The 23,513-nt window shown below is 40.5% G+C and overlaps 2 protein-coding genes across 7 annotated transcripts; one reads left to right on the top strand and one right to left on the bottom strand.

The window, feature by feature from the left end:
- Window positions 1-1,803: 1,803 nt before the first annotated feature.
- On the bottom strand, window positions 1,804-10,207 carry PAK1IP1 (PAK1 interacting protein 1). Of its 2 annotated transcripts, none has more exons than XM_066188443.1 (9): window positions 8,616-8,768; window positions 6,570-6,690; window positions 6,405-6,479; window positions 5,739-5,791; window positions 5,157-5,302; window positions 4,969-5,066; window positions 4,166-4,265; window positions 2,869-2,995; window positions 1,804-2,258 (listed from the first exon to the last, which is right to left on the bottom strand). In XM_066188443.1, the coding sequence occupies exons 1-9, from the start codon at window positions 8,656-8,658 to the stop codon at window positions 2,098-2,100; spliced, it is 924 nt and encodes a 307-aa protein (XP_066044540.1). In that variant the 5' UTR covers window positions 8,659-8,768; the 3' UTR covers window positions 1,804-2,097. The 2 variants fall into 2 exon arrangements, 1 of the variants encoding a protein (XP_066044540.1); XR_010721919.1 differs by lacking the exon at window positions 4,166-4,265 and adding an exon at window positions 10,089-10,207 and having other exon boundaries at window positions 2,171-2,258; window positions 8,616-8,778.
- On the top strand, window positions 9,781-23,063 carry LOC136292565 (tRNA selenocysteine 1-associated protein 1-like). 5 transcript variants are annotated; one of them, XM_066188486.1, is made up of 9 exons: window positions 9,781-9,874; window positions 11,295-11,461; window positions 12,881-12,961; window positions 14,179-14,312; window positions 14,897-15,028; window positions 15,953-16,072; window positions 18,168-18,363; window positions 18,911-18,956; window positions 19,531-19,930. In XM_066188486.1, the coding sequence occupies exons 3-9, from the start codon at window positions 12,950-12,952 to the stop codon at window positions 19,665-19,667; spliced, it is 777 nt and encodes a 258-aa protein (XP_066044583.1). In that variant the 5' UTR covers window positions 9,781-9,874; window positions 11,295-11,461; window positions 12,881-12,949; the 3' UTR covers window positions 19,668-19,930. The 5 variants fall into 5 exon arrangements, with proteins under 5 accessions (XP_066044583.1, XP_066044574.1, XP_066044565.1 ...); XM_066188477.1 differs by lacking the exon at window positions 9,781-9,874 and adding an exon at window positions 10,349-10,432; XM_066188468.1 differs by lacking the exons at window positions 9,781-9,874; window positions 11,295-11,461 and adding exons at window positions 14,006-14,082; window positions 22,766-23,063 and having other exon boundaries at window positions 12,877-12,961; window positions 19,531-19,699.
- Window positions 23,064-23,513: the final 450 nt, after the last annotated feature.

A 23,513-nucleotide genomic window follows, 5' to 3' on the forward strand; every position in this document is an offset into this window, starting at 1 on the left:
AAAACTGGAATGGAAAATGTGCTGAACAGGAAGATGTACGCAAAGACACAACAACAACAAATTGCCAAGTACTTATTAGTAGCAGAGTATTCACTCAAGGTATAAAAAATACGTGTTTTCCCCTAAGGACTGTTCCTCTCTGTCACCAGTTCACAAATTGTTCTGGGTCTCATGAGAGATGCATAATTCTTTGTTACTACACAGGGAGTTTATATTTTTACAAATATGTAGTATTTACTTCTAAGTCCAAACTTCAGAACCCAATTTCTGTGGAATTTTGCTTTTTAATCTTAAAATTATGTGCAGACCAGATTTTTTTCCTAGTGCTCCTGCAAGCCTACCTCTGTAATTGTGATGACTGTGTCCATGAGCTCATGTATTTAAAAATTCAAACAATAAAAAACAGTTTAGTAGTGGCAGACTTTTGTCGAGGACATAGGATAAGCACTATCAAATAGACATAACACTTTGTAAGTGAAACAACTGTACACAATTCCCTCATTTAAGCTTATACTTTTTAAATCTATATTTACTGTAGAAGCCTCATGAATTAAAAATCTGTTTAGGCACCTTTCTGTCAAGTCAACAAACCATTTGAAATCCTGTATTATTTGCTTGTGTTTGTGAACACAAACATTTAGGGTATCATTAGAATTAAAAGCTGTGTAAGCTCAAACTTAATCCCTTTAATGTTGAATTAAACTGAGCTTGCATAAACCAGCTCTATTTAATATCCCAACAAGGGGCTCTGACCATTTATCTAAGTAAGGAAAAGAGTTACAGAAGGTAAATATGGACACCCACTTCCAAGAGAATGCTGCTACTGCCACATGAACATTTCTGTAACAGCACTGACGATGCTCATTTTGTTTCAATGTCAGAGCATAGAAGTGAACTGGAGTTACATGCTGTTTTATATCCCTAAACCAGCCTGCATTCCTGTCTCCAGATTTGGCTCAATCTTTTTTTTTAATTTTTTTTTTTATTTTCTCTACTTTTTCTCTTGCTACACAAATAAGGAGGAGTGGATGAAGTGAATCAGAATAAAGCATAATTTCAATTACTCTTTGAAAAGAGAAATGGTAATGACTACATCATTAGTGCAGAAAACAACATTAACATTACTTACACCTTAAAAAATAGAAAGGAAACATTTAATTCAGCTCTTTGACCCTGTTCTCTCCAGCTCAACTTTGTTTTTCCCACTGTATATTTGTAATAAGGCTTAGGATAAATTCCTGTTCCCACTGACTGAGAAGGTCAGGAATTTACATTTTGTTTATGTGCAAACAAAAGAGATAGGTGACATTTTATCAGCATGGCAAAAATTTCAAGTGTTACATAATTATTTTTTAACAGCATGGCTCAGTTCAAGGACTTGAAGAAATACAGTGGGAAGGGGGAAGAAAAGGTAAAACCTTATTGATATAAACTCTTCCACCTAAAATTATGTATCCATATTCTGAACAAAAGGTTTTAGTCATGTGAACCATGCGTGCAAAGATTTTTTTAAAACTTTAAATGTATTAAGTGTGAACACAGTAAAAAAGCCAAACATTGTGCTTATAAAGTCCACGTATACGTCCACGTCAAGAATTAGAAATTACAGTTTTCTATGAGTGTAAGAATGGGATGTGATCATCATATTTTAAGTAATTTTAACATGTTCTTTCTTACAGTAGGAAAAGAAATGCAGGACAAAGGCAGACTATACCTTAAGTCAAATGAACAGTAACATTTTCAACACTAAAATGAAAAAGTGTACATGTTTTCAATATGCACTTAAGTGAAACAAAAATACAATTGACACAGATGCTGCTGTTTTTATTGTTTTAGCTGGCTTTTTCAGAGCCAGTTAAAAAGTGTATGGTACTGTTAATAGAAAAATATAAACGTTACATATTATGAACTTATTTTTGCTTTGTTCACTTAGGGAAAGTTTCCAGAATGATCAGTCAGTTTATTAGCGTAAGAACATTAATTACTTTTAAACAACACATCAGATCAGAGGTATATGCCCTGTTAGGGTTTACATTCTTTAAAAAACTAGGGCAACACCAGCATTTACTTTTTATACAGGAGAGAAAGTAGCTGCCTTCATGCCGAGCTATTCTGTTTCTTTTTCTTCTTTTTCACTGAAGCATTCAGCTTTTGTTTCTCAGGAATAATTTTTCTCTTTCTTTTTGCTATTTTAACCCTTTTAGTAATCCAAAAATCTTCGCTTATCCTGGCTACTGATGATTTTTCATCTTCTGTTTCTGAAAAAAAGAAGGGAGTTATTCACACTAATCTTTATGTCCAGTCTTTGTAGTCTAAACAACACAGAGACTGATTTGTATTTCATTTTAAAAAAAGGGTTATAAATAGCTTTTTATTCTGCAGTGGAAAGCACCATTTATGCTAGTTTTGCCTAGGAAATTAAAATATATAAAGATCAAGTATGTAAAGAGATTACAATGCAGGAAAACAACAGCAGAAAACCCAAACAAATCTGATCTAGACTTCATTAGTTGCCCAGCTACAGTGGCCTCAGGCCTAATTTTGGTTACAGGAAAACAAGACATGCAGTTCTATCAACTGTTTATTTTCTTGTCTGTCTCAAAAGTTTCACAGTGGCTCCCTCACTATGTTATTCCAGTAAACAGAAAGAGAACTTTAATAAAAGCGAAAAGAGGCTTATGCTCTCCAACAAACATATGGGCTTGAGACACTATCAGATTGGTGAGTGTATCTGTATCACTTGCCAGCATCACATCCCCACTTCTTCAAAATACCAGAACATTTTCCAATGGATATAGTAGAAACCTCCCACTTGGTGTATTCCATTTCACAGTCACATTAACAATTCAAAATAGAAAGCTCTGTTACCTTGAGATGATGTTGTAGTTTTATCAGAGTTTTCTTTCATTTCTGAAGCTTTGTCAAGCCATACTGCAAGACATGTCAGCCTAGCTTTGGTATTGACTTCACACAGTAAAGATGGCCCATCTTTAATCTGAAGAAAACATAAAAGAAGATTATTTAAACCTTATTTTATTTCTGGTTACATTTAATTAAGTATTTGAAGTGAGAAAGCATCTTACTGCCCACTTTCATTGTTAGGCAATTGTATCATTCAGCTCTTGGAATACAAATATTCTATTACAGATATCAGGGGATAAAGTGTCACAGACACATGTGCAGTGTTAACAGCACCAACCCACTGGAAACTACTGTTTTAGGATATTCTACCCCTCAGAGCTGGACAGAGCAGCCCACACAGTTATGCAAAACTTTGCCTACAGGGAAAGGAATTTGGTCAAAATAAATGCAATGTTACACAGAAAAGTAAAGAGTTCCCTGATCACTCTGTCAAATCTGTACAAGGGGAACAGAAATGTAAGATGAAGAGGAAGGAGGGAGATCAATCCTGTACTTACAAGTATAAAATAATCAGAATGGGTGAAATTAAAAACAGGCAAATTCAGATTTGAAGTGTATATATGCTAAGAAATAATTATTTGAGCTATCTAAGATACTTATCATAAAACATAGTATATCCTTTGTAACTAGGCAATAAATTTGAAAAATCTATTTCTGATTTTAAGAGCAAACAATAAACACAATAAACTTTAAAGATTAGACGTGATTCCTTGTTGAACTGTGCTACTCAGAACTTCTGAAAATACAGAAAATACAAGTACCCAATACATTTATGTATTTGAATTTCTCCAAAGGACAAGTTCCTCCTCCGACATGAACAACCACTTCCCCTGCCCAAACCATAATGTTTTTAAGAGTAGCAACGGTCATCAACATTACAAAAATTCACAGCAGTTCTTAACTAATTACATAGTCATAATATCCATAACAGATTAGATAGGCATAAACCTGGCTAGGTCTGATGGGAAGCATGACTTGACATAAAGTGGAAATGAGATCTCACAATATCATCAGATTTTATAGTTTGTTAAAAAAAAAAAAGTACAGAGATGAAAAAATATGACTGCATAAATGTATGCGCAGTGACATACATCTCTACTGAACGTAACATGGAAGAAGAGCAAGGCATCCACATTTCACGTCAAATTTCCTCAGTGATTTAAAATTAACCCTTACAGAACTGTCTGCAATTCTGGTTCTCTGTTAATTTTCTTAAATGCAACAAGTAGTCTAATATACCAACCTTATCAAGATCCAGATTCCAAATTTTAATGTAACCGTCACTGGATGCAGTAACAATAACATGCTGTCCTTCTCTTTCAAAACTATAAATATCTTTTATTCTGTGAAAAGGAATACACTATTATCTTATAGCATCACAGTTCACTTCAGACCAGTAAACTGAGAGAAATTAAAGATGAATAGGCAACAGTCTAAAAAATCAGTTTGAACAAAAAACCCCCAAGTGACAGGCAGGAACTTAGAACTTGGATCTGCTTTGAGTGCTGTCATTTATATTAGGAACATTTGCCTTTGCTAGGCATATTAGGATTCAATTCAGAACTATTTAATACTTTAAAGCATACACTATTAGACACATCAGTGATATTACTGCTAATGCTTTTGTGTTTTGTTGAATTCAAAGCAACATTTGGACAAATATTTGGTATTCAAAACCAGAGAATACGTGATTACACTCCTATTGTTTGAACTGAATAAAACTGTTTGGTTTTTTTGAAGCATTCTAAAGAGTCAGATTCAGTAAAGACTGGTTAAACACAAATACACACAGACTCACACTCACTCAGAGGTTTAGAACAGTAATATTCTTAATTCTGTACCCTATTGTTTTTGTAACATGCATGGACAGCACAGTACTTGTGCTCATCCAAAAAGCAAACAAGCCCGTTTGGAATTTAGCACATAAATAAATTCACTTTCTATACTAAAACAAAAGTAAAATATGCTGAACATTATAAGCCATGGAACTTTAGAGAGGACTTAGCATTTCCATAAATATTTAAATAGTAAACAAATACAGAATACCTGTTTTCATGAGCTTTAAATTCACACAGGCATTTTTGAGAGTCACAGCTGTAGAACCTAATCATTTCATCATCTCCAGCTATGGCAAGAATAGAATCCTTGGAATAGGAAAAGAGAAATGCAAGTGTGATTAATTTCATGTGTTTCAAACCAATTAATTTCCAAACACCTCTCATTTTTGTACTTACTGTAATAAATCTAAGTGAAGAAATCCTCTTCTCTGTTGTAATGGTGCCAGTGATTGAAGCTGTGTCAAGTCTGTAGATATCCACTCTGTTTGTTATCACAGTCACATACTTCTCTCCATCAGGGGACCATTTAATTATGTGTGCATCTGTACACATTGATACAGAGAATCTAAAAGTAAGAATCTTTAGAAGCTGGTAGACACTGTTTGCTACCTAGATCTAACAAAATATTCAGTGAAAAATCAAACTGTAATAAACAGCTATGCTCTTAAATGTTTATTTCTGATTATCAGAATCATGTAAAGAAAAACAAACTAAAACACATTTATTTAAATGCTCTGACCTCAAATTTCAAGAGAAAAAAAGGATTTACTTTAGTGGTACTATGCTTTCCTTTTGCTAAATGATTATTATTAAGGACATGAGCTTACATATGCTTGCCTGCACGTGGAAAAAAGAGATTGAGAGATTGTGAAAGTTTGCAATTAACTGACTTGATTAATTCAGTCAACTTTTCTTTACACAAAAAAAATGAAACTATCAAATTGCATTTAATTAGTGGATTTAGATTGATAAACTCACTTTGCTTCAGGTTTTTGATGAAGGCTGATCGTCCTTCAACAAGATTCCAAGTTCTGAAACACAACAACAGGTAATGTGCATTCTGGTTATAAACAGCACAGCAAAACTGAAATCCAATCTGCTGACGTGAGGCACACAAAGGAAGCTTTTAAGCCTCTCTATGCATTTTTCTGCCTTCTTAATGCAAGAGAAAATGATAAGTTCATATATTGCTTGCACACTATAATGTTGAACTTGCGTTATTTATTTTCTAAACCACCATTTGCTATCCTGAGCCCAAAAGGAGGCCAATAGCGATTTGTGCTGTAAAAATAGCATTTTATGTCTCTAAAACAAGGATCTACAGCAACATGGAAAGACTCCAAGTGCAAAGTCACACTAAACAAAACCTAGCACTTTTCAAAAGTTTAAGCAAATTGTGTTCCAAAACGCAAATATATTTATACATCTGCAAGTAACGTGTGGAGAGTCAGAGCTCACGAGAAGAAGGTATGCTGGCACTTAAGACTTTAAAAGACAAACAAATGGATCTTTGAACCATTTGATAACGAATATGTTTTATCAGTGTTGCACAGCCTAGTCCCAACATGGAATTGTTGCTTATAACACCTTATTAAGAGTTACTGAATTACGATTCTCAGCATTCCTGCATCAGTTTTGACTCACCTCAATGTTTTATCTGTTCCGACTGACAAAGCTAATTTCCCAGAAGGATGAATAGAAAGAGATGTCACGTGTCCCCTGATAAAAACAAAACATTAGTCACATGTATTATTTACGAGGAAAATAGACATGAAAATGTACACGAGTATGAAGATCTAAGAAACTCACTTATGTGCCTTAATGGACTTCAGACATTCCCATCTCTTTGTGTTCCATATACAAATGAGCCCATCTTCAGCCCCACTCAGTAGATGTGCAGTCCCATAGAACTCCAAACAAGTTATTGTGCCTAGAAATAGAATTAACAATGTCGTATACACCAAACAGTTATTGCACAAATTAACAGAGAATATACAACTTAACAGGAAAGTTTCTTCCATCAAGGCATGCCAGCTACTACCCTAACCTTGGGAAAATCTAAATGATTTCCTAAGTATTTCTTCAAAAACCCCTCAAACCCTCAAACTTTCTTGCTATACTCAATAGTCCGTTATGCTCTATCAGGCACCCTTTACCCACACATGTCCGAACTCCATCTAGTCTGCTCTCTGTCACAGCAGTAGAGAGTACAGAGTACAGAGTCTTTCCTGAGTACTCAAACACTGTGGCAGAGAGCTTCTGTCAGTGACAGGAATGCTCGCATGTCAAAGCCCTGCTCCTGACACACAGCTGAATTTACTCCACATGCTGCTTCCCCGTAACCACCACCTGTGTCATACATGAGTTAAATACAGCTACCATGCTCAATCCAGCTTCTGGATCTTTTTGGTTAATCAATACTGAGCTACAAATCACCCAAACAGCTTTATTTGGACAGCCATTAACAGATGACTGCACCAATGACATAGCCAAAGGGTGCACCCTCAGCAAGTCTGCAGGTGACACCGAGCTGTGTGAGTGGTGAGGGATGGGATGCCATCCAGAGGGACGTGAACAAGTTCAAGCAGTGGGCCATGGGAACTTTAGAGTTCCACAAAGCACAGTGCAAGCCAGTATCACACAGGCTGGGGGATGGACAGATTGAGGGCAGCTCTGCCAAGAGGGACTTAAGCTTGCTGAGGGATGAGAGGCTGGACATGACCCAGCAATGTGTGTTTCCAGCCCAGAAAGCCAAATGTGTCCTGGGCTGCATCAAAGGCAGTGTGGGCAGCACGTTGAGGAAGGGGATTCTGCCCCTCTGCTATGCTCTTCTGAGACCCCACCTGGAACACTGCATCCAGCTCCAACAGGTCCCCAGCATAAGAATGATGTGGACCTGTTGAAGCAAGTCCAGAGAAGGGCCATGAAGATGACCAGAGAGATGCAACACCTCTCCTGCAAGGAAGGGCTGAAAGAATTGTAAGTGTTCAGCTGGGAGGAAGCTGCAGGGAGACCTTACTGTGGCCTTCCAGTACTGGAAGGAAGCTTATAAGAAAGATACGGACAAAACTTTTAGCAGGGCCTGTTGTGATAGGACAAGGGGTAATGGTTTTAGACTAAACAGGGTCAAATTAGATTCACTGTAAGAAGTGTTTTTACAAGGACAGCAGTGATACACTGAAACGGTCGCCCAGACGTGTGGTTGATATTCAGTCCTTGGAAACATTCAAGGCCAAATTGGATGAGGCTCTGGGTAACCTGATCTGGTTGAGGATGTCCCTGCTCATTGCAGTGGGGTTGGACTAGACGCCCTTTAAAAGATCCCCTCCAACCCATACTGTTCTGTGACTCTGTTGTGTACTTTGCAGTTGTAATTCAGGCAGCACATACAGTGGGAAATGTACCAGGTTAATTCCTCTGGCAGCAGCAGCCTGCTCTCACGCACAAACTCTTCTGTGTGGCTCATGTACACTTGTGACAGGACAAGGACACTCAGAAAGATGGTAGTTGGGAGTAGGTATGGTCTAGATAAACCATCCTGATAGAAGAAAAATGGCACACAAGCCATTTGTGGGTCATAACTTCTCAACCAGTTAAAATTACAAATAATTTAAAGCAGCAACAATATTTGTGAGTTAATACCTTTTTTTTTTTTTTACCTTTTACGCTCAAAAGCTTACCTTGTTTGTATCATCACACCATCATGGCTGAAACACCACCACTACTACAGTACTTATTAGTACTTACAGAATTACACTACTTATTGGAATAAAAACCAGTTTTCTTCTCCTGGCAAGGGCCAGTTTTTCAGCTAATTTTTTCATTACTGTTTTTTACAAAGAAATGCTCCCTTACCATTGTGCTGTAGCAGCGCCCCATGTTCTATCTTCTTTTTCATGTCATAGATTTGGATTGTCTCATCTCTGCTCCCAGTGACCACATATCTGTTATTGACTGCTACTGCTGACAACGAGGCAGAGTGGGCATGATGTGTAAAATCAGGGACAACTGTCCAGGACTGTAAATGAAATGCAAAACAAACAGGTCTTTCTCAAGCTTACCATAGAAAGCTTCCACTTCATTGTCCTGTAATTTTATTTTTTAAAAGCAAAAGCTGAAAAAGTATACGTGTAAAAATCAGAATCACAGGATCAAATAGATTGGCAAAGACCTCTGGGATCATTACGTCCAACCCTACTGAACATCACCTTGTCAACTAGACCATAGCACTGAGTGCCACATCCAATCTCTCCTTCAGCACCTCCAGGGATAGTGACTCCACCACCTCCCTGGGCAGCCCATTCCAATGACTAATCACCATTTCTGTGAAGAAATTCTTCCTAATGCCCAACCTAAACGTCTGCTGGCAGAGTGTGAGGCCATGTCACTGGTTGCCTGAGAGAAGAGGCCAACCCTTACCCGGCTATCGCCTCCTTTCGGGCAGTTGTAGAGAATGATAAGGTCCTACCTGAGCCTCGTTTTCTCCAGACTAAACACCCCCGGCTCCCACAGTCACTCCTCATTGGACTTGTGCTCCAGACCCTCCACTAGCTCCATTGCCTTTCTCTGGACCTGCCCCGGCACCCCAATGTCTTTTCTGAATTGAGGGGCCCAGAGCTGAACACAGCACTCGAGCTGTGGCCTCACCAGTGCCGAGTACATGGGGAAGAATTATACTTAGCTGTAAGCATAAATGGGATCTTACTGAGTTAATGTGCTGTTAGGAGATTAGTCCAAAGGATTTAAGCGTGCAAAACCGCCCCTTGTAATCAGTGCTTAGACGAAACTGTCTCTGCACAGGGATAAATCCCAAGGGCAAGAGAGGCGGATTCTCTCGTTTTCCATCACGGCAGGCTGGAGACACGCCTTCCACCTGGCCCCAGCCCATGTCCCATCCATCCTCCGCGCCGCCTCGGGAGGAGCGACCTCGCACCGCGGTCCCCGCACACGTGGCTGCCCGCAGCCCGGAGGCTCCGTCGCTCCCGGGGGTCCTTCGAGGCAGCCAGGGGGCCGAGCCTGGCGGCAGAGGCCGCGGGAGAGGCCGCCCCGCCCCCGGCAGCGCGCTTTAAGAGCCCCGGCGGCGCCCGGAACCGCGGCTGCGGAAGGGCGAGACGGTGAGTGCCGGGGCGCGCTTCCAGAGGGGCGGGCGGGGCGTTTCCCCCACAAACTTCCCTGCAGGCGTTCGAGACCGGGCTGGATGGGGCTCTGAACACGCTGATCTCGTGGACGATGTCCCTGCCCGTGGCACGAGGTTGGAACTAGATGGCCTCTAAGGTCCCTTCCAACCCAGATCGTTCTGTGATTCTTCCCTCCCCCCACTCCCGTTACCTGGCCGGGCCGCGTGGCGAACCCCAGCAGCACCTGCTCGTAGCACCCCGCCACCAGCTCCATCCGCCACCGCACGGCGCCGCCCCGGGGCTCCCGCCGCCTCTTCCGCCGCCCGCCCGTCCGCCGCTCTGCCTGCGCCGCTCTGCGCCGGCCCCGCGCCTGGCGTCCGGTAGCGCCCGCTGCCCGCGGCCGGGGAGGATCCCGCGGGAGGCGCCGCGGGGCGGGAGGCGCCGGAGGCAGCGGCGCGGGTCAGGCTGCGCGCGGGACAGCCCGCGCGGGGGGGGGGGGGGCCTCGCGGAGCGGAAGCGGCGTTGGCGGTGATGGCGGCGGGGAGGACGAGAGGCGTTAGTGCCGGGATCGCGAGGGAAGGGGGGGCGGGGAGGGGTGGCCAGGATCGGGGGCTGCTAGCGGGGGAAAGGGGCGCGAACCGGTTTACTGGGAACGAGGCGCGGTGGGATGGGCTGGGGTGTTCCGCCCTGTCCCTTCCCCGGGGCTGCGGGGCCCCCGCCTCTCTGAGGGCGCGCGGGGCGAGGAGGCCCCGGCGGCGCTTGGGCCGAGGCACCAGAGGACCAGCCCCTCCCCGGCCTCGGGCCCCGTTGGCTTTTATTGTTATTTCGTCGGGTCGTTTTATATTTTTTTCATTACTTAATTTCTTATCGCGTAGTACAATAAGCGGGAAGCGCGGCCCCGGCGCCAGTGTGGCCGCCTGCGGAGGGCCGCGGCCGGGCGGGGCGCACTTGTGGTCGGGCTCTTCCCGTCGTGCCGAGGGCTCGGTTAGAGAAATGCGTCACGGCTCGGGCCTGGACTCGGCCGGGGTCACGCCGCCGGCCCCAGGAGCTCTGGGAGGCTCCCGCATCCCCGTGCCCTGATCCAGCGCCTCGTGTGAGCGCAGTTAGCGCCGAAGGAAGCGCGGGGAATTGCCCGCTGCTTGGGTCAGCGGTGTTTGCACGGGCGATTCAGGCCGTGAACAGCTGCGCCCACCTTTTTGCCCGTATGAGTGCAATAATGCAAAAATTTAAACTAAAATAAAAAGCTGCTATGGTGTGTGTGTAATCTAGTTAAGGATGTTTTTGAATTTTGGAGTTTGATGCTGCCCCACTGCTTAAATGAAAGCTAGCTGTGACTGTAGATATAGTTAAATCTAAAAAAATGTATTATATTAGTGCATGCTGTTTTAACTGCTTTTAAAATGTTTTTCTTTCCTAGTGAAAAGGTCAGCATTGGACAGGGAGGCGTACAAAACCGGTTTTGCATAAAAGTTGGTGATAAGCAACCGAGCAACAGTTGCATCACTTGCCTCCTGCTAGCCTCTTGCAGCAAGAGCGCTCTGTCGTGCGTGCCATCTTCCTGTAGGTCTGCACGAGTGAAAAGTGGTAAGTTGGAAAAAAGTCACTGCTCAGCTGTGAATTCAGAAATCAGTATTTCAGTGTTGAGAGCGTGGAGGAGTTTATGGTTCCTTTTATTAAAAGCTGATGTTAGAGGAACATTGTTATGTGGATGTCTGCATTAATAATTACCACCCTTAACAGGAAGAAGCTGCTGCTGATAATTCTCTATAATGAACACAATTACTTTCAGTTAGTATGTGCTTAGTTTAGCATATGCTAACCTCAGTAGTATTTTAGGCCTGCATTTTAAGGGCCTGTTTGTACTTGACTCTTTTCTTGGCTTCACAGTGGCTGTGGGGATGAAGTCCATAGTTAATCTGAAGAGTGCCATGCATGGATGCTTTAATTATGGTTTTTGGCTGTCCTGTGCCAAGTTAGCCTAATCCATTTTCTGAACTGCTCTGCTCTGCCGGCAAGCCTTTAAGGCATTGCAGATGCTCTGTGTTTATTGCATTATGTGGCTGTGGATTTAATCAGCCAAGATGTAAAACATTACATACATTCTTGCCTGGAAATGGGAGCTAGAACTTCAGCAGTCAGGTATCTGCACAGGATTTACACCAGATGTATAAAATTGGTAGGGGTAAAGAACACCCGTGTGTGAAAGTAGGTGCAGAATATTTTGCAAATGTAATTGGTTTTTGCACTCACTCATGTTTGTTGGATGACTGGGGAAAAAGCCTAAAGAAAGGAGGTTGGCATCAACAAAAATACATAGTCCTTCAGGAAAGTGTGTCCACTGTTTAGTAATGGCAGTAAAATGCTATTTGCTGCTGTTGGTTTTGATGGTAATGAGTGAAAAAGGCAAATATGTGGAAAAGGAGAGAGAGGGGGAGGAGAAGAGGTGCAGAGAAAGATCATGTTTGCTTGTGCTGTGCCCTCATCCTGCTTTTATTTCTCATATTCTTTAGCATATAGGAAGTACCACTGCTTGTTTTCAGCTGCATAGTTTATGGTACAAGTAAATTTAAATATGGCTGAAAGGGGAAGAAACATGGGGAGGTTGTACAAAACGTACTGTATGTACGTACAAAAAGCCAGTGTATTTTGACTTGCTTTTAAGTATTTTAGAATCTTTTGGATTACTGGGTTATTATATGTGGGTATTTCAGAATTAAGGGTAAGATGTAGCTGACTGAAGAAATCTCTAGAATTTTCTAGTGCTTTGGACAGTGGGAAAACTTTGTGGTCTGTTGCATTTTAGGACAGTGAAGATTATATCTAATCATACTCCTATTGGCCATATATCCTTTTTATTTCCATTATTTTAGCTGTGACAAGTCAGAACTTAATTAAGTTCTGACTTAATAATATTAAAGCGTATGGTGGGGTGAACATATTTGGACGTAATTAATATTGAGGATAAAATCCTTCATCTTTTTTTCCCCCCACATTTTTTTTCAGCTGGAGGAGTGTAATAAGTTGAACCTGTGCAGTCATACTGTTCAAGAAAGACAGAACACAGTTTGAACCATGGCAAGCCAGGTAAGATGATTTAGTCAGAAATACAGGCTTGCAGCGCCTTAAATGGATTCCAGAACCATTCAGAATTTCTAATAAATGTAAAGCTGACATAGCTAGCTTGCTGAGTGTTCTTTTAGTCCTATGATTTCTTCTGGCACTGTGGTCATTGGTGGCTGTCCTCAGGACACGTAATTGTGTCAACAGCAGGTTGGGTGGCATTACACAAAGCTTTGCAGTTTGCATTGTTTGAGCGCGAGTTCGCTGAAGGACCTTGCGCGTAACACTCTCTGTGTAAGATACATGTGGAGGTGTTGTAGAGGAAGAACATTAAAGCCTGCGTAAGTAAATGCTGTGGAACATCACTCGTATTTTTGGAAGTCCTTTTTCTTCAGAATCTTAATTGAAGGAGGCAACCGGTGTTGTTAATAAGGCTGTTTCTCCTCCTTTCCTGTGTAGTTACCCCACTCACTTCCTTTTTGAACTGTGGTTTTTGGGGTTTTAGGTTTGTTTTTTGGTGTTTTGTTTTTTTTTTTTTTAAGTTTTTTCCTTTTTTTTTTCTTTTTCTTTTTGGTTTTTTTTTTTTTCCTCCCCGAGAGGCACTTTTTATGCCTCTTTCTTTCTGGCCTTGCATCTGGGTTCGAGTTTTCCCTCAGCCAAGCTAGTGCCTGTTCCTGGTCTGCTTTCTCCTTAAATTCCATTAATCGGCCTCTTGTTCCTGGCCTGGGAGAGTGACTCACTGCTGGATAGTGAGGAGAGGCATCTCACAGAAGAAGAATGCCTAGGTGAGGGGAGATAGGGACAGTGGAGATCCCTTCTAGGCAAGAGTGACAATTTCCCTGCCTCTTCATCATGCAGATTGTGCTGCGGCAGGGTTTTTTGCATCCTGGAGCTCAAGCGGAACACAGTCCAGTCCTGAAGCTAATTAACGTTTAGGATTGGCCAGCGTCAAAGGGCTATCTGGTTTGTCCCTAATTCCCAGAGGAAGCTGTCAATCCTTTAGCCAGCTTGACAAGTCAGGGGAATATGGCTGTTCATACAATCCTTTGGCTCTGTTATTTTTGCCAGGCGTTTTCCCCAGAGGCTGCTTTCCCTCATGGGAGGCGGAGGGAGAAATGGGACCCCAGGCTTCTTTCAAGGGCAAGGTGAATATGGGGAAATCACCTGTGGTGATGGGGAGTGGGAGGGAGGAATGTAAACGAGGCTAAATACTATAAAGGCGATTTTTTTTCTCCCTACAGGACTTGATGGCAAAAAAAAGAGAATGTCTCCAGGCCTACAGCTGGTGGAGAACACCACAGAAGAAGCGGAAGAAAAAGAACAAAATAAAACCAGGAAGAATAGAGTTTGTCCCTAGTAGTACTAACACCACCAGGTAAAGAGCTTTAGAAAGGAGCATCTCTGACCCTTTATCTGTTTTAAATTGCTAATGACTAGTGCATGCCATCAGTAATTTTAAAAATCTTGGAATGGCACACCTGGTGCCTATACACTAGGTATTGCTTCTTGGAATTGTATTGCCATTTGAATAATGAAGATTTTTTTCCTTGTTTGTCTCTCTCATAATCGCTTGAGATGTGATGTCAAAGTAATCTTAGCTCTTCTTGAATTCTGGCTGTAACTTAATATTTTTTCTTGGTATTTTTGGGTGTCCTGCCCTTCAGACAACAAATAGTGCTTTCTAAAACCAACTTCTAAAAAGATTCTTTAATCAAATTGGATCTTTGTTGAAGTGCTTGCAAAAGTGATAGAATGGAGTCAGAGAAATTGAGAACTTGCTGGAGTGGTGGCATTGCAGTTGTGTACACTGCTCAGCAGAGATGTGCAGTTAATACTCTCTCCATATTTTGTCTCCTTATTTGTCCAGTAATAACTACTTGCTTATATGTTAGGGACTTTAATACTGAAGCAAACTATGTTATTCTCAAACTTAATGGTGGCTCTCTTATCTTTTTAAAGACCGGACTATTCAATATTTGTTGGGGAGCTGACTCCAGAAGTAGATGATTTTCAGCTCTATGACTATTTCCTAAAGAGGTATCCCTCATGTATTGACTGCAAAATAGCAACAGATCTGCTGGGATATTCCAGGTAATGCCTGTAAACATGTGTTAATGCCGTCAGTATGTTTGTTGCTGTGAGAAATATATAAAGACTTGCATTTGAATTGGTTTTGAATTTTCTTCAGAGGCAGGAAGAGAGAGATTAGTCTCTGGCATTATTTTTTAACAGCATAGATCCTTGTGGTTCTAAAACTTTATGGGTAGTTTTAGCTGTTAATGTGTTAAGCTTCAATTCAGCCAAATGCATATCTCCATGAGAGCAGTTAGATGGTGGGAGAAGGGAGAGATCTGCATGGACATCTGTGCTTACCCACAGCAGTGTGTCCATTTAGTCATGTGCAGTACTGAGGACAAAATAATTCCCTTCTTACATGTGGAAGAGAAGTGTAAGGCCTAGCAAATCTTAGGGGGCTGGGAGATGGAACTTCTAATATTAGTAAATAAAGCTTAGGAGAAGTTACACTGGCCAGGCAGAGTGAAGCAGGGTTCAGTCAGTTTGCTGTTTGGAAAACACTGGCTGTAATGGACTAATTCAAGAAACTTTAAAAAAAAAAAAAAAAGCCAAAAAAAGGAAAAGAAATTTGAGAGAGCAAATTTAGAAAGAATAGAGCTGTCGAGCAGAGGAATAGGTTAATACTGATACATTAACTGCTGTAAGTGCAGATTTTAACAGAATCTGGTTACTTACACAGACAGCAGTTAACATGTACTGTTTCGCTGGCTTTTCAGCAAGTTGCATCTAATGCTAACAACAAAGCTTTTTGCTTCTGGCCCAACTTTTTAATTTTGTGAAAGCATCTTCTGTGCATGTGCACATGCCAGAGAGGTTGCTTAGGTGATAGAAGCTATAGTAGCTACTATTTTCTGTTTTCGTGAAGACAGAAATTGAATTAATTGGCTTTGTACCTGTTATGAATACTAGAATTTGTTTTCTCCCTTTTGAAAATTGTAGAGGGTATGCCTTTGTCAGATTTGGTGAGCAAGGTGATCAGATGAGGGCACTGCAAGACTGCCAGAATGCACCAGGTCTGGGGGGAAAACGAATCCGACTGAGCATAGGAATTTCTAAAAGGTAACAAATGAGTTGTGCATTGATACAGTAATTCTAAATAATCAGATTCTTTTAGCTCTGCCTTTGCAAAGACTGTGGCCCTTGCTATAATGGCTGTACCCAATGCAAAATCACAGAAGCATTATGTTCTGACTGCCTGGATCCATCAACCTCTTTGAGGATTGCTGGGGAAATCCAACTCTTAAGTCTAGCCAGATTGTATAACTTGGGCTTAGCTGCTGTTGTGACCAGCCTTAATGTTTACAGTAGTGAAGCTGAATGCATTTGTAAGTATTTCCTGTATGGGCCTGAAGAAGGTGGAAGGGACAGGTATGTTTTTATGCTAGGAAGCTTTTCTTCTAGGCCTTTTCCCTTAGACAAGGTAGCACATTGTTAGTTTTAAAGTAGGCTGGCAGAGGAAGGAATCTTTAGTGGAAAACTACAGAATATAGAGGGGAAGAAGCCAAAGGAGATGTTGCTTGAACAGTTTGTTTAGAATACTACTCGTTGCTTCTTAAGTGGTTATGGCAGCAGGAAGTTTAAAGTTGATTGGGTTTGAGAGGGTTGTTTTTTTCTGCCAGCTCAGTTCTCAGTCAGTTATTTAAGACAATCCAGTTAGAGACTTGGTACCGAATTTGATAAACTTCAATCCAGAATACAGACAAAAATAAAATTTTCTGTGAAACAATTTCAGTATATATTAATGAGGTCAGCTTGTGTGTTCTGTTAGAAGGCTAGAAATAACAGCTCCTGCTTCTCTTCCCTATTTTGCCAATGTTGCCTCATTGCTTTGGAACAGAAATGCCATTACCCAAGACAGCACTGTCCAGATTTGCTTTGACTAACTTGCTTTGAAAATTAGGTCCCAAAGAATGTTTTCCTCACTTCTGCAATCCAGAAAAATGTCAGCACTATTTTTAGATTTCCCTTTCCTACAGAGATGGATGTAGGAGAGAAGTTGAAAGCAGAAGACTGACACATCATGAAGTCATTTGTTTACTACAGTAGTAAGAAAATAAAATACCTATTGATTAGAATGTGTGTGTAGCATTCACAGTAATGAAGCAAAAACATAATGTGGGTATTGAAGTACACACCACTAATCCACACCAGTTTCTGAATGGCTGAGTAGTGTGCTCTTACGGCAGCCAGAAATCCAGCCATCAGAGTAGTTTGTCGTTAGGTCACTTACATTGGAAACAATTTCTGAGCTCCTTCTGTTTGTGTTCTTGGCAAAATGCCCCAATCTGTATTTTCTGTAGCAAAGTGGAGGTAAAGAGACATTGGACACTGCAAACACAGGAGGTCTGCTTGTATGTAATCAGTGAGGAAATATCTAAGCAGAGATTTTGGAATGTGCAGCTGATTTATCCCAGTGTTTTTCATGTAGTGTATCTCAGTTTTAGAACAGACTATCTTGTTCAGTGATACTTATCATTAGTCAACTCGAAGTTGTTCCTGGAAAAAATCTGCTCAGGAGAGGGAAAGCAGTGAAAACTAATCACCTGGCCCTTTGGTCTTCATAACTAATGAGTTTTGTAATTTTCCTGCTGCTTTGGCTTCATTCTGGATAACAGCAGTGCTGACTTCACCTGACAGCTAAGCTTTGGCAACTGTTCATGGACCAAAACTTGAGAAGGTGAAGGTAGACATGGTAAATTGACAGGCAGTGTCAGATGCTCCTCTGAAACAGATAATCTGACTTTACCCCTTGTTTCTGGAAATAACAAGATGATTTTGTATTAACAAAACAAAGGATGGAAGGACTAGTTAAATGTTTGAAGTATCTTTAAAACAGCAGTGCTTGGTAAAGGTCTCTGGTCTTAATGAATCATTTTTTTATCAGTAGCTTATTTAAACAGATACCAGAAGTATTTTAAGCTGATACAGATAAATGTAACTGGAGTTAATCTATTAAAATAATTACTTTTGGCATTGGTGAAGCTGAGCATTTGCTCTCCTCATAAACATGAGGTATTGTCCTGTGACATAAAACTTAGGCAACTATTTAGAAAAGTTTCCTCATAATTTTGGAGGTGTGTGAAACTCTTGCTTCAGGACTGGGTTTACAGTTTGTTCTCAAACTCTTAACTGTCTATACCTTCTCATGTTACAGACTGAAAGCAGAATTCCAGCGGTACCAGTCGTACAACTATAATGATTATTATCAAGATTATCAGAACTACTATTCCCAGTGGAATTATGATCCTTATGCTGACTACAACTACAGCTCCTATACTCCCTATGACAGCATGCAGGCTGTTGGAGAGTGCTCTTTAGGAGATGCTGTTATGGCTCCAGCTGTTTTTGAGGTAAAGATACACAGTTAAAAAAAAAAAGACAACTAACAAATCCTATGGATTGTGTAAATCAGAGCAAAAAAGTCCTAAAAAATCATGCAGTCAGATAAGTGTGAAAGTTATATTAAGCATTTTGGATTTAGGGGCTTGAGTGCATCTGTAGAATTAGATAATTATGCAGTAATACTTGTTCGTGTATGCTAAATAACAGTTCTGACAGCAGGTTTTTCTAGTGTTTCTCTCAGCCTGTTTTTCTGATGCACTTTGCTTAAAGCTAAATAAAGAATTGTTTTAAGGCGGTCATATCTAAGTCAGCCAGTTGATTAATGACAACTTCCAAAAATGCCTTTCAAGTGGAAGTATACTATGGTTTTCTTAAAAAAACTCAACCAAAACATTAAAAAGCAAAAAACACCCCACAAAAAGCCCTTTCCCAACAAATACCACCTGCTCCTGCTTATTTTATAGTTGTGGGAGGTGGGGAATGTTTGGGAGCATAAAAATATTTCGGATTTGTGGTACTTTCTGAAACTGAGTGTGATTTTTTTTTTTTTTTTAGGAAGCTTCAGCTATGACTGAAATCAATGATGACCTAATAACTGAAGGTAATGATAATTCTATCACTGCAGCTTGAATTTAGCCATACTTCTGCCCTTTAGCAATTCAAGCCAGTGACTATTGGATAAAGAATGGGCTGTAGCTAAGATGAGGTAGGATTTTAAAGCTAATAGTGTTCACCATGTCAAGTAGAATAGGACGTTGTCAACAATGCTTTGCAGCAGGCTTCTTGTATCTTTGCCCTCATTCTCTTTCCAGAATGGTCTGTTAGAAGAGGAGTTACTGTATCTTTGTATTGATTCTGCTAAGGTTATTGTATATTAAGTGCATTAGTAGAGACATCTAGTAATAAGTGTCCAAAAATTTTAATTATCCCTAAATCTGTTTCATGTAGAAATACCAGTATAGCCCTAGCATTTAAATACACTTACTCTAAAAGAAGCTGGACTTGCTAGCTTTGTTAAAATTCTAGGTGATTAAACATCTTACTAGATGTAGATTATTAAGTCAGTTAAATCATTAAGTTTACCTAAAGTACACTTTATAAGGCATTTACTTCAGGTTTTTGTGTGCAAGTCTCCCAAGTTCTGACACTTGTACTTACCAGGCTTTTATTTGCAGATCCACAGCTGTACTTGGATGTTGATGAAATGAACAGACAATTTATGGAGACAAGTGAAGAACTCTATGATGCCCTCATGAATTGTCACTGGCAACCTCTGGATACGGTCACTTCTGACATCCCCTCTGCTATTTAAGTGTCTTATATAGCATGACCGTTATGACCAAGGTGCTAAAATTACATTTCTTCTACATTTACTCTAGATCATAAGTTTTAAAGCACAATGATAGGTTGGGGTTTTTTTTGCTATGCTTTTGGCAGTTTCTGTAATCTTTTTTTGTTTTGTTTTGTTCATCATTTGGAGCATCTTGAAATCATGTAAATATTCTAGAAATGTAAAGAGTTCAATGGGGTCTAAAGATAGACTTGCCTGTGTAAATAAAATTTTGTTTCTGCAAACTGGCCAGCAAGGGATTTTACTTACATATGTGAAACACCTTCTCTTCTGGCTTGTGAATTTAGCTGGAGGCAGTAGGGTATTTCACCTGTCTTTGATATGGGCATCAGCACTAGCTCTCACATACTTCCAAGATACCTAGGGAATCTTGCAAGCTCTCAATCTTAACATGCTGTACAGTTTTAACATACAGAAAGGTGAACTCTGAGCTGCTGTAGCTGCAAACATTCCAAAGACTAATGATGATACCTACTGATAATTTTATTTTTGCCCTTCTTGTTAGTCTTCTCATCTGACCCTTTATAGCAAAGAAACTGGTGTAATATAATACCTGTTCTTACACATAAAAATCCTTGGAGAAGACTCTGTGGTTTAAAGGAGGAAGAAAAACCCATCATCAATTAAAGTATCACAGTATCCTCTTCAACTAAGTTGTACCCCATCCTAGACATCTGTTGCTTGTTCAGTCTTCATACTCAGATGTTTCATAGTGATGAGGTTTGAACGTTTTAGTAGGATGACAGTTCTTAGTATTCAAGTTAAAAGAGGTTAGAGGAGATGGCAATGAAGAAAGTTCTTTAAGATAGCAACTTCTGAGTGGTTTCCTCTAAACTGTTCTTATCTGAAAGGGTATAAAGTATTTTCCAGTCATAGGGACAGCTTAAGCTCCTGGTAGTACTTAATGTACACAATAAAATAAATTCAGGCTGGAAACAAATACTTTTTGAAGAGAAAAAGGTAGAAATGATCACATAACTAATACATGTGAAAGCTACTAAAGCTACTCAAGGCATTTTGGTACTGCCATGTGTGTTCGAGGGCAGTCTAAACCATAAGTGCTAGGATGGCAGTTCTTTTTTTTGTCTTTATTGACTTAATTATATTAAAGTGATGGTCATAACCTATATGCTATTCTTAAATGTGAAACTAGTACTGCATTGCAGAGTGATGACTTGGCACAGCAGGTCCCTTCTGCCTGCTCACCAGAATCTCCCTCTTTTCACAGTTTAATTTCAGCTGGGATTTTTTTTTTTCTTTTGAGGTCCCATCCATGAAATACAGATGCTCTAAAGTAGAAACGTCTTTTGATGTGATATAGGAACTTCATTCTTTCTGGATTTTGTGTGTAGGAGAGAAAACAAAACCCCCTCATTCAGTCAGGGAGATTACTATCACAGTCTTAGAAACTGTTTCCCTGCTTTGGACAGAAGTAGTTGCAAAGTGGCTGCAAACTGGGATTTTGTAGTTGAATGCTTCCCTGGTGTGAACTCGTCAGTCTTTGGAGGGTCACGGTAGGGAGATAATTAATGGGAATGTGACAGAAAGTGGAATGAGTGAAGCAAAGAGAATCTGGATGGGAAAGGACACTTGTGTGCCTGTATAGAATTGTTTCACAGGATTGCAGAAGAAAGGAAATTCAAGACAGTAGATGCAGGCTCCTTGAATTTGGATGTGGGAGTGTTAAACTTTCAAAAGCATGCTGGATTTGATGTCACTTCAGTTGTAGTGCACAGCTGTTGTGCCTGAGCTTGGTAGTACAAACCAGTTGCTAGGCAAAGGATTTTGTATCTAGCAAGCACTGTCATCACTAGCTGGAAGATTATAAGCCAGGCACAGACCTGGAAGCTTCCTGCTTTGAAGTGCATATCCTGCTTTGCATAGTGTTACCTAACACCATACTTAAGCTGCAGTAAGTAATTTGTTGAAACCTTTTATTGTGTTACCAGATGCTAAGGGTGCATGTTGGCTTGGTAGAAATCCTATAGAGTATCCACTGATTTTTAGCTTTTGGGAGGTTGATCCATGTGTGAATTATGTAATGAGGAGCTCATGTAGCTGTGTGATTTCACTTAGATCAGCACTGAGTCACCACAGCACAGAAACCTCAGTCAGAGTCTGTCGTCACCATATTTATCCAGATCTTATATGTGAGCAAGGTCTCTGCACTCGGCATTAGAGTCTGTCCTCAGACATGCAGTGGAAGAGGCTGTTTGGGCCATTAGTTCTGCAGGCCTGAGAAATGTTGGGGTATATGTTTTCTTTAGTCTGCACAGAAGAAAAGTGAGGTGAAGAAGAGAGTCTGCTGGTTGCAGCTCGTGTGATACTGTTTTAAATAGCTCTCTGACTTTGTTTTCTGTTTCCTGAGCCTTTCTAGTCTGTATTGCTTAACAGTTAGGAGTGCATATATGGGATCAAGTAACTGTGTGCAGCACACATTCTTTACTGTAAAGGCACAATGAAAAACTTTTCTGTATCGGTCTAAACGTAAATTTGGAAAAAGTGAGTGCATCAGATCTGCCAGCATTCATTGCTGAGACGTTTAGCTGAGGAAACTTGCAGTGCTGGTCCAACTACCGCCTGCATTAGTGAGCTTACACAAAGACCTCAACATGTCCATCATACAGATCCCTGCTCTCAGTTCTTCAAAGAGCTGATTGCAGTAGAAACATTAAAAAAAAGTATTGGGAGCAATGTTCTCAACACCATGCCTATTTCACTTTTGTGTTTTGTGTTCTACCCAGCTGAAATGTTGTGGGTTTTTTAAAGTCTGATGAAGGGGGTTTTTTTAAGAATATCTAATATTGATTTTATAAACTCTTCATTGTACCTAGCTGTGATAGATAGTGCCTTTACCTAAAACCCACTTCTTTCTTGAAGAAGAGTAATGGTTTTGTTTTCCACTTCTCTGAACAGAAAAGCTTTAGTACGTGGTTTGAGGGGCTAATGATCCTGCAGTCAGTGAACAGGGAGAAAGAAACAGTGAAAAACCAGCGGAAGACTGAAAAGTGTTCAAAAAGGTTAAATGGTACTTAAGTCGTGAATGTTTCTTTTTGCAGGGATGCTCTTGGACCAACAGCTTTCTAGCGCTACCTCAAAGTAACTTGCAGATATAACTCACAGGGAAGATTGATCAAATGGTGATGATCACTGTCATTCTGCTGGAGATATATATATATATTTGCCTTTTGTCTCATTTTTAATGACTTTTATTTAACTTCAGTGACTCATGTCAATAGACATTGTTTGACTACATCAACAAGTATTTCTGAGTCATGAGTTTCTTTAAAGGTATGTCACCATATGGAAATTGTTCTAAATAAGTAAATAAAGCAGCACTTGATTTTACAGAGCAAATGTAGTGTAGCTGCATTTGACACATGTGGAAGAGAAAATCGCGTTTACAGCTCACCTTAATATTCTTAGGGTGCATAAAGAGGGAAGCTTGTTTTAAATTTGTCCAGCTCCTACCGGACCAGCACAGGAATGATTTTAGTCAGTTCCCCACACAGGTACCACTTTAGAAGCCAGCATTGTTACTAAATGAATGTATTTTACCAGTTGCAGTTCCCATCCCTCTGTAAATCTAGCACTTTCCAGAATTGAAACACAGTATGTTAGCCTGCCTTCCCCTCCCCTTAGGCTGAAAGCTAGCATGGTAATTGGTTCCTGGACAAAATGAGTTACAAATCCAGGTTAATATAGTATTTTCTGTGTTTTGATAATTATTTTGTTGTAGATCTTGACATGCTGATTGTAGAAGCAGACCATCATCCTAAAATTAGTCAGCATCTGTAGCACACCAGC

This window comes from Chamaea fasciata, unplaced genomic scaffold (genome assembly GCF_029207755.1).
Source record: "Chamaea fasciata isolate MVZ Bird 193981 ecotype frontalis unplaced genomic scaffold, bChaFas1.0.hap1 SCAF_1, whole genome shotgun sequence".
NCBI classification, from domain to species: Eukaryota; Metazoa; Chordata; class Aves; order Passeriformes; family Sylviidae; genus Chamaea; species Chamaea fasciata.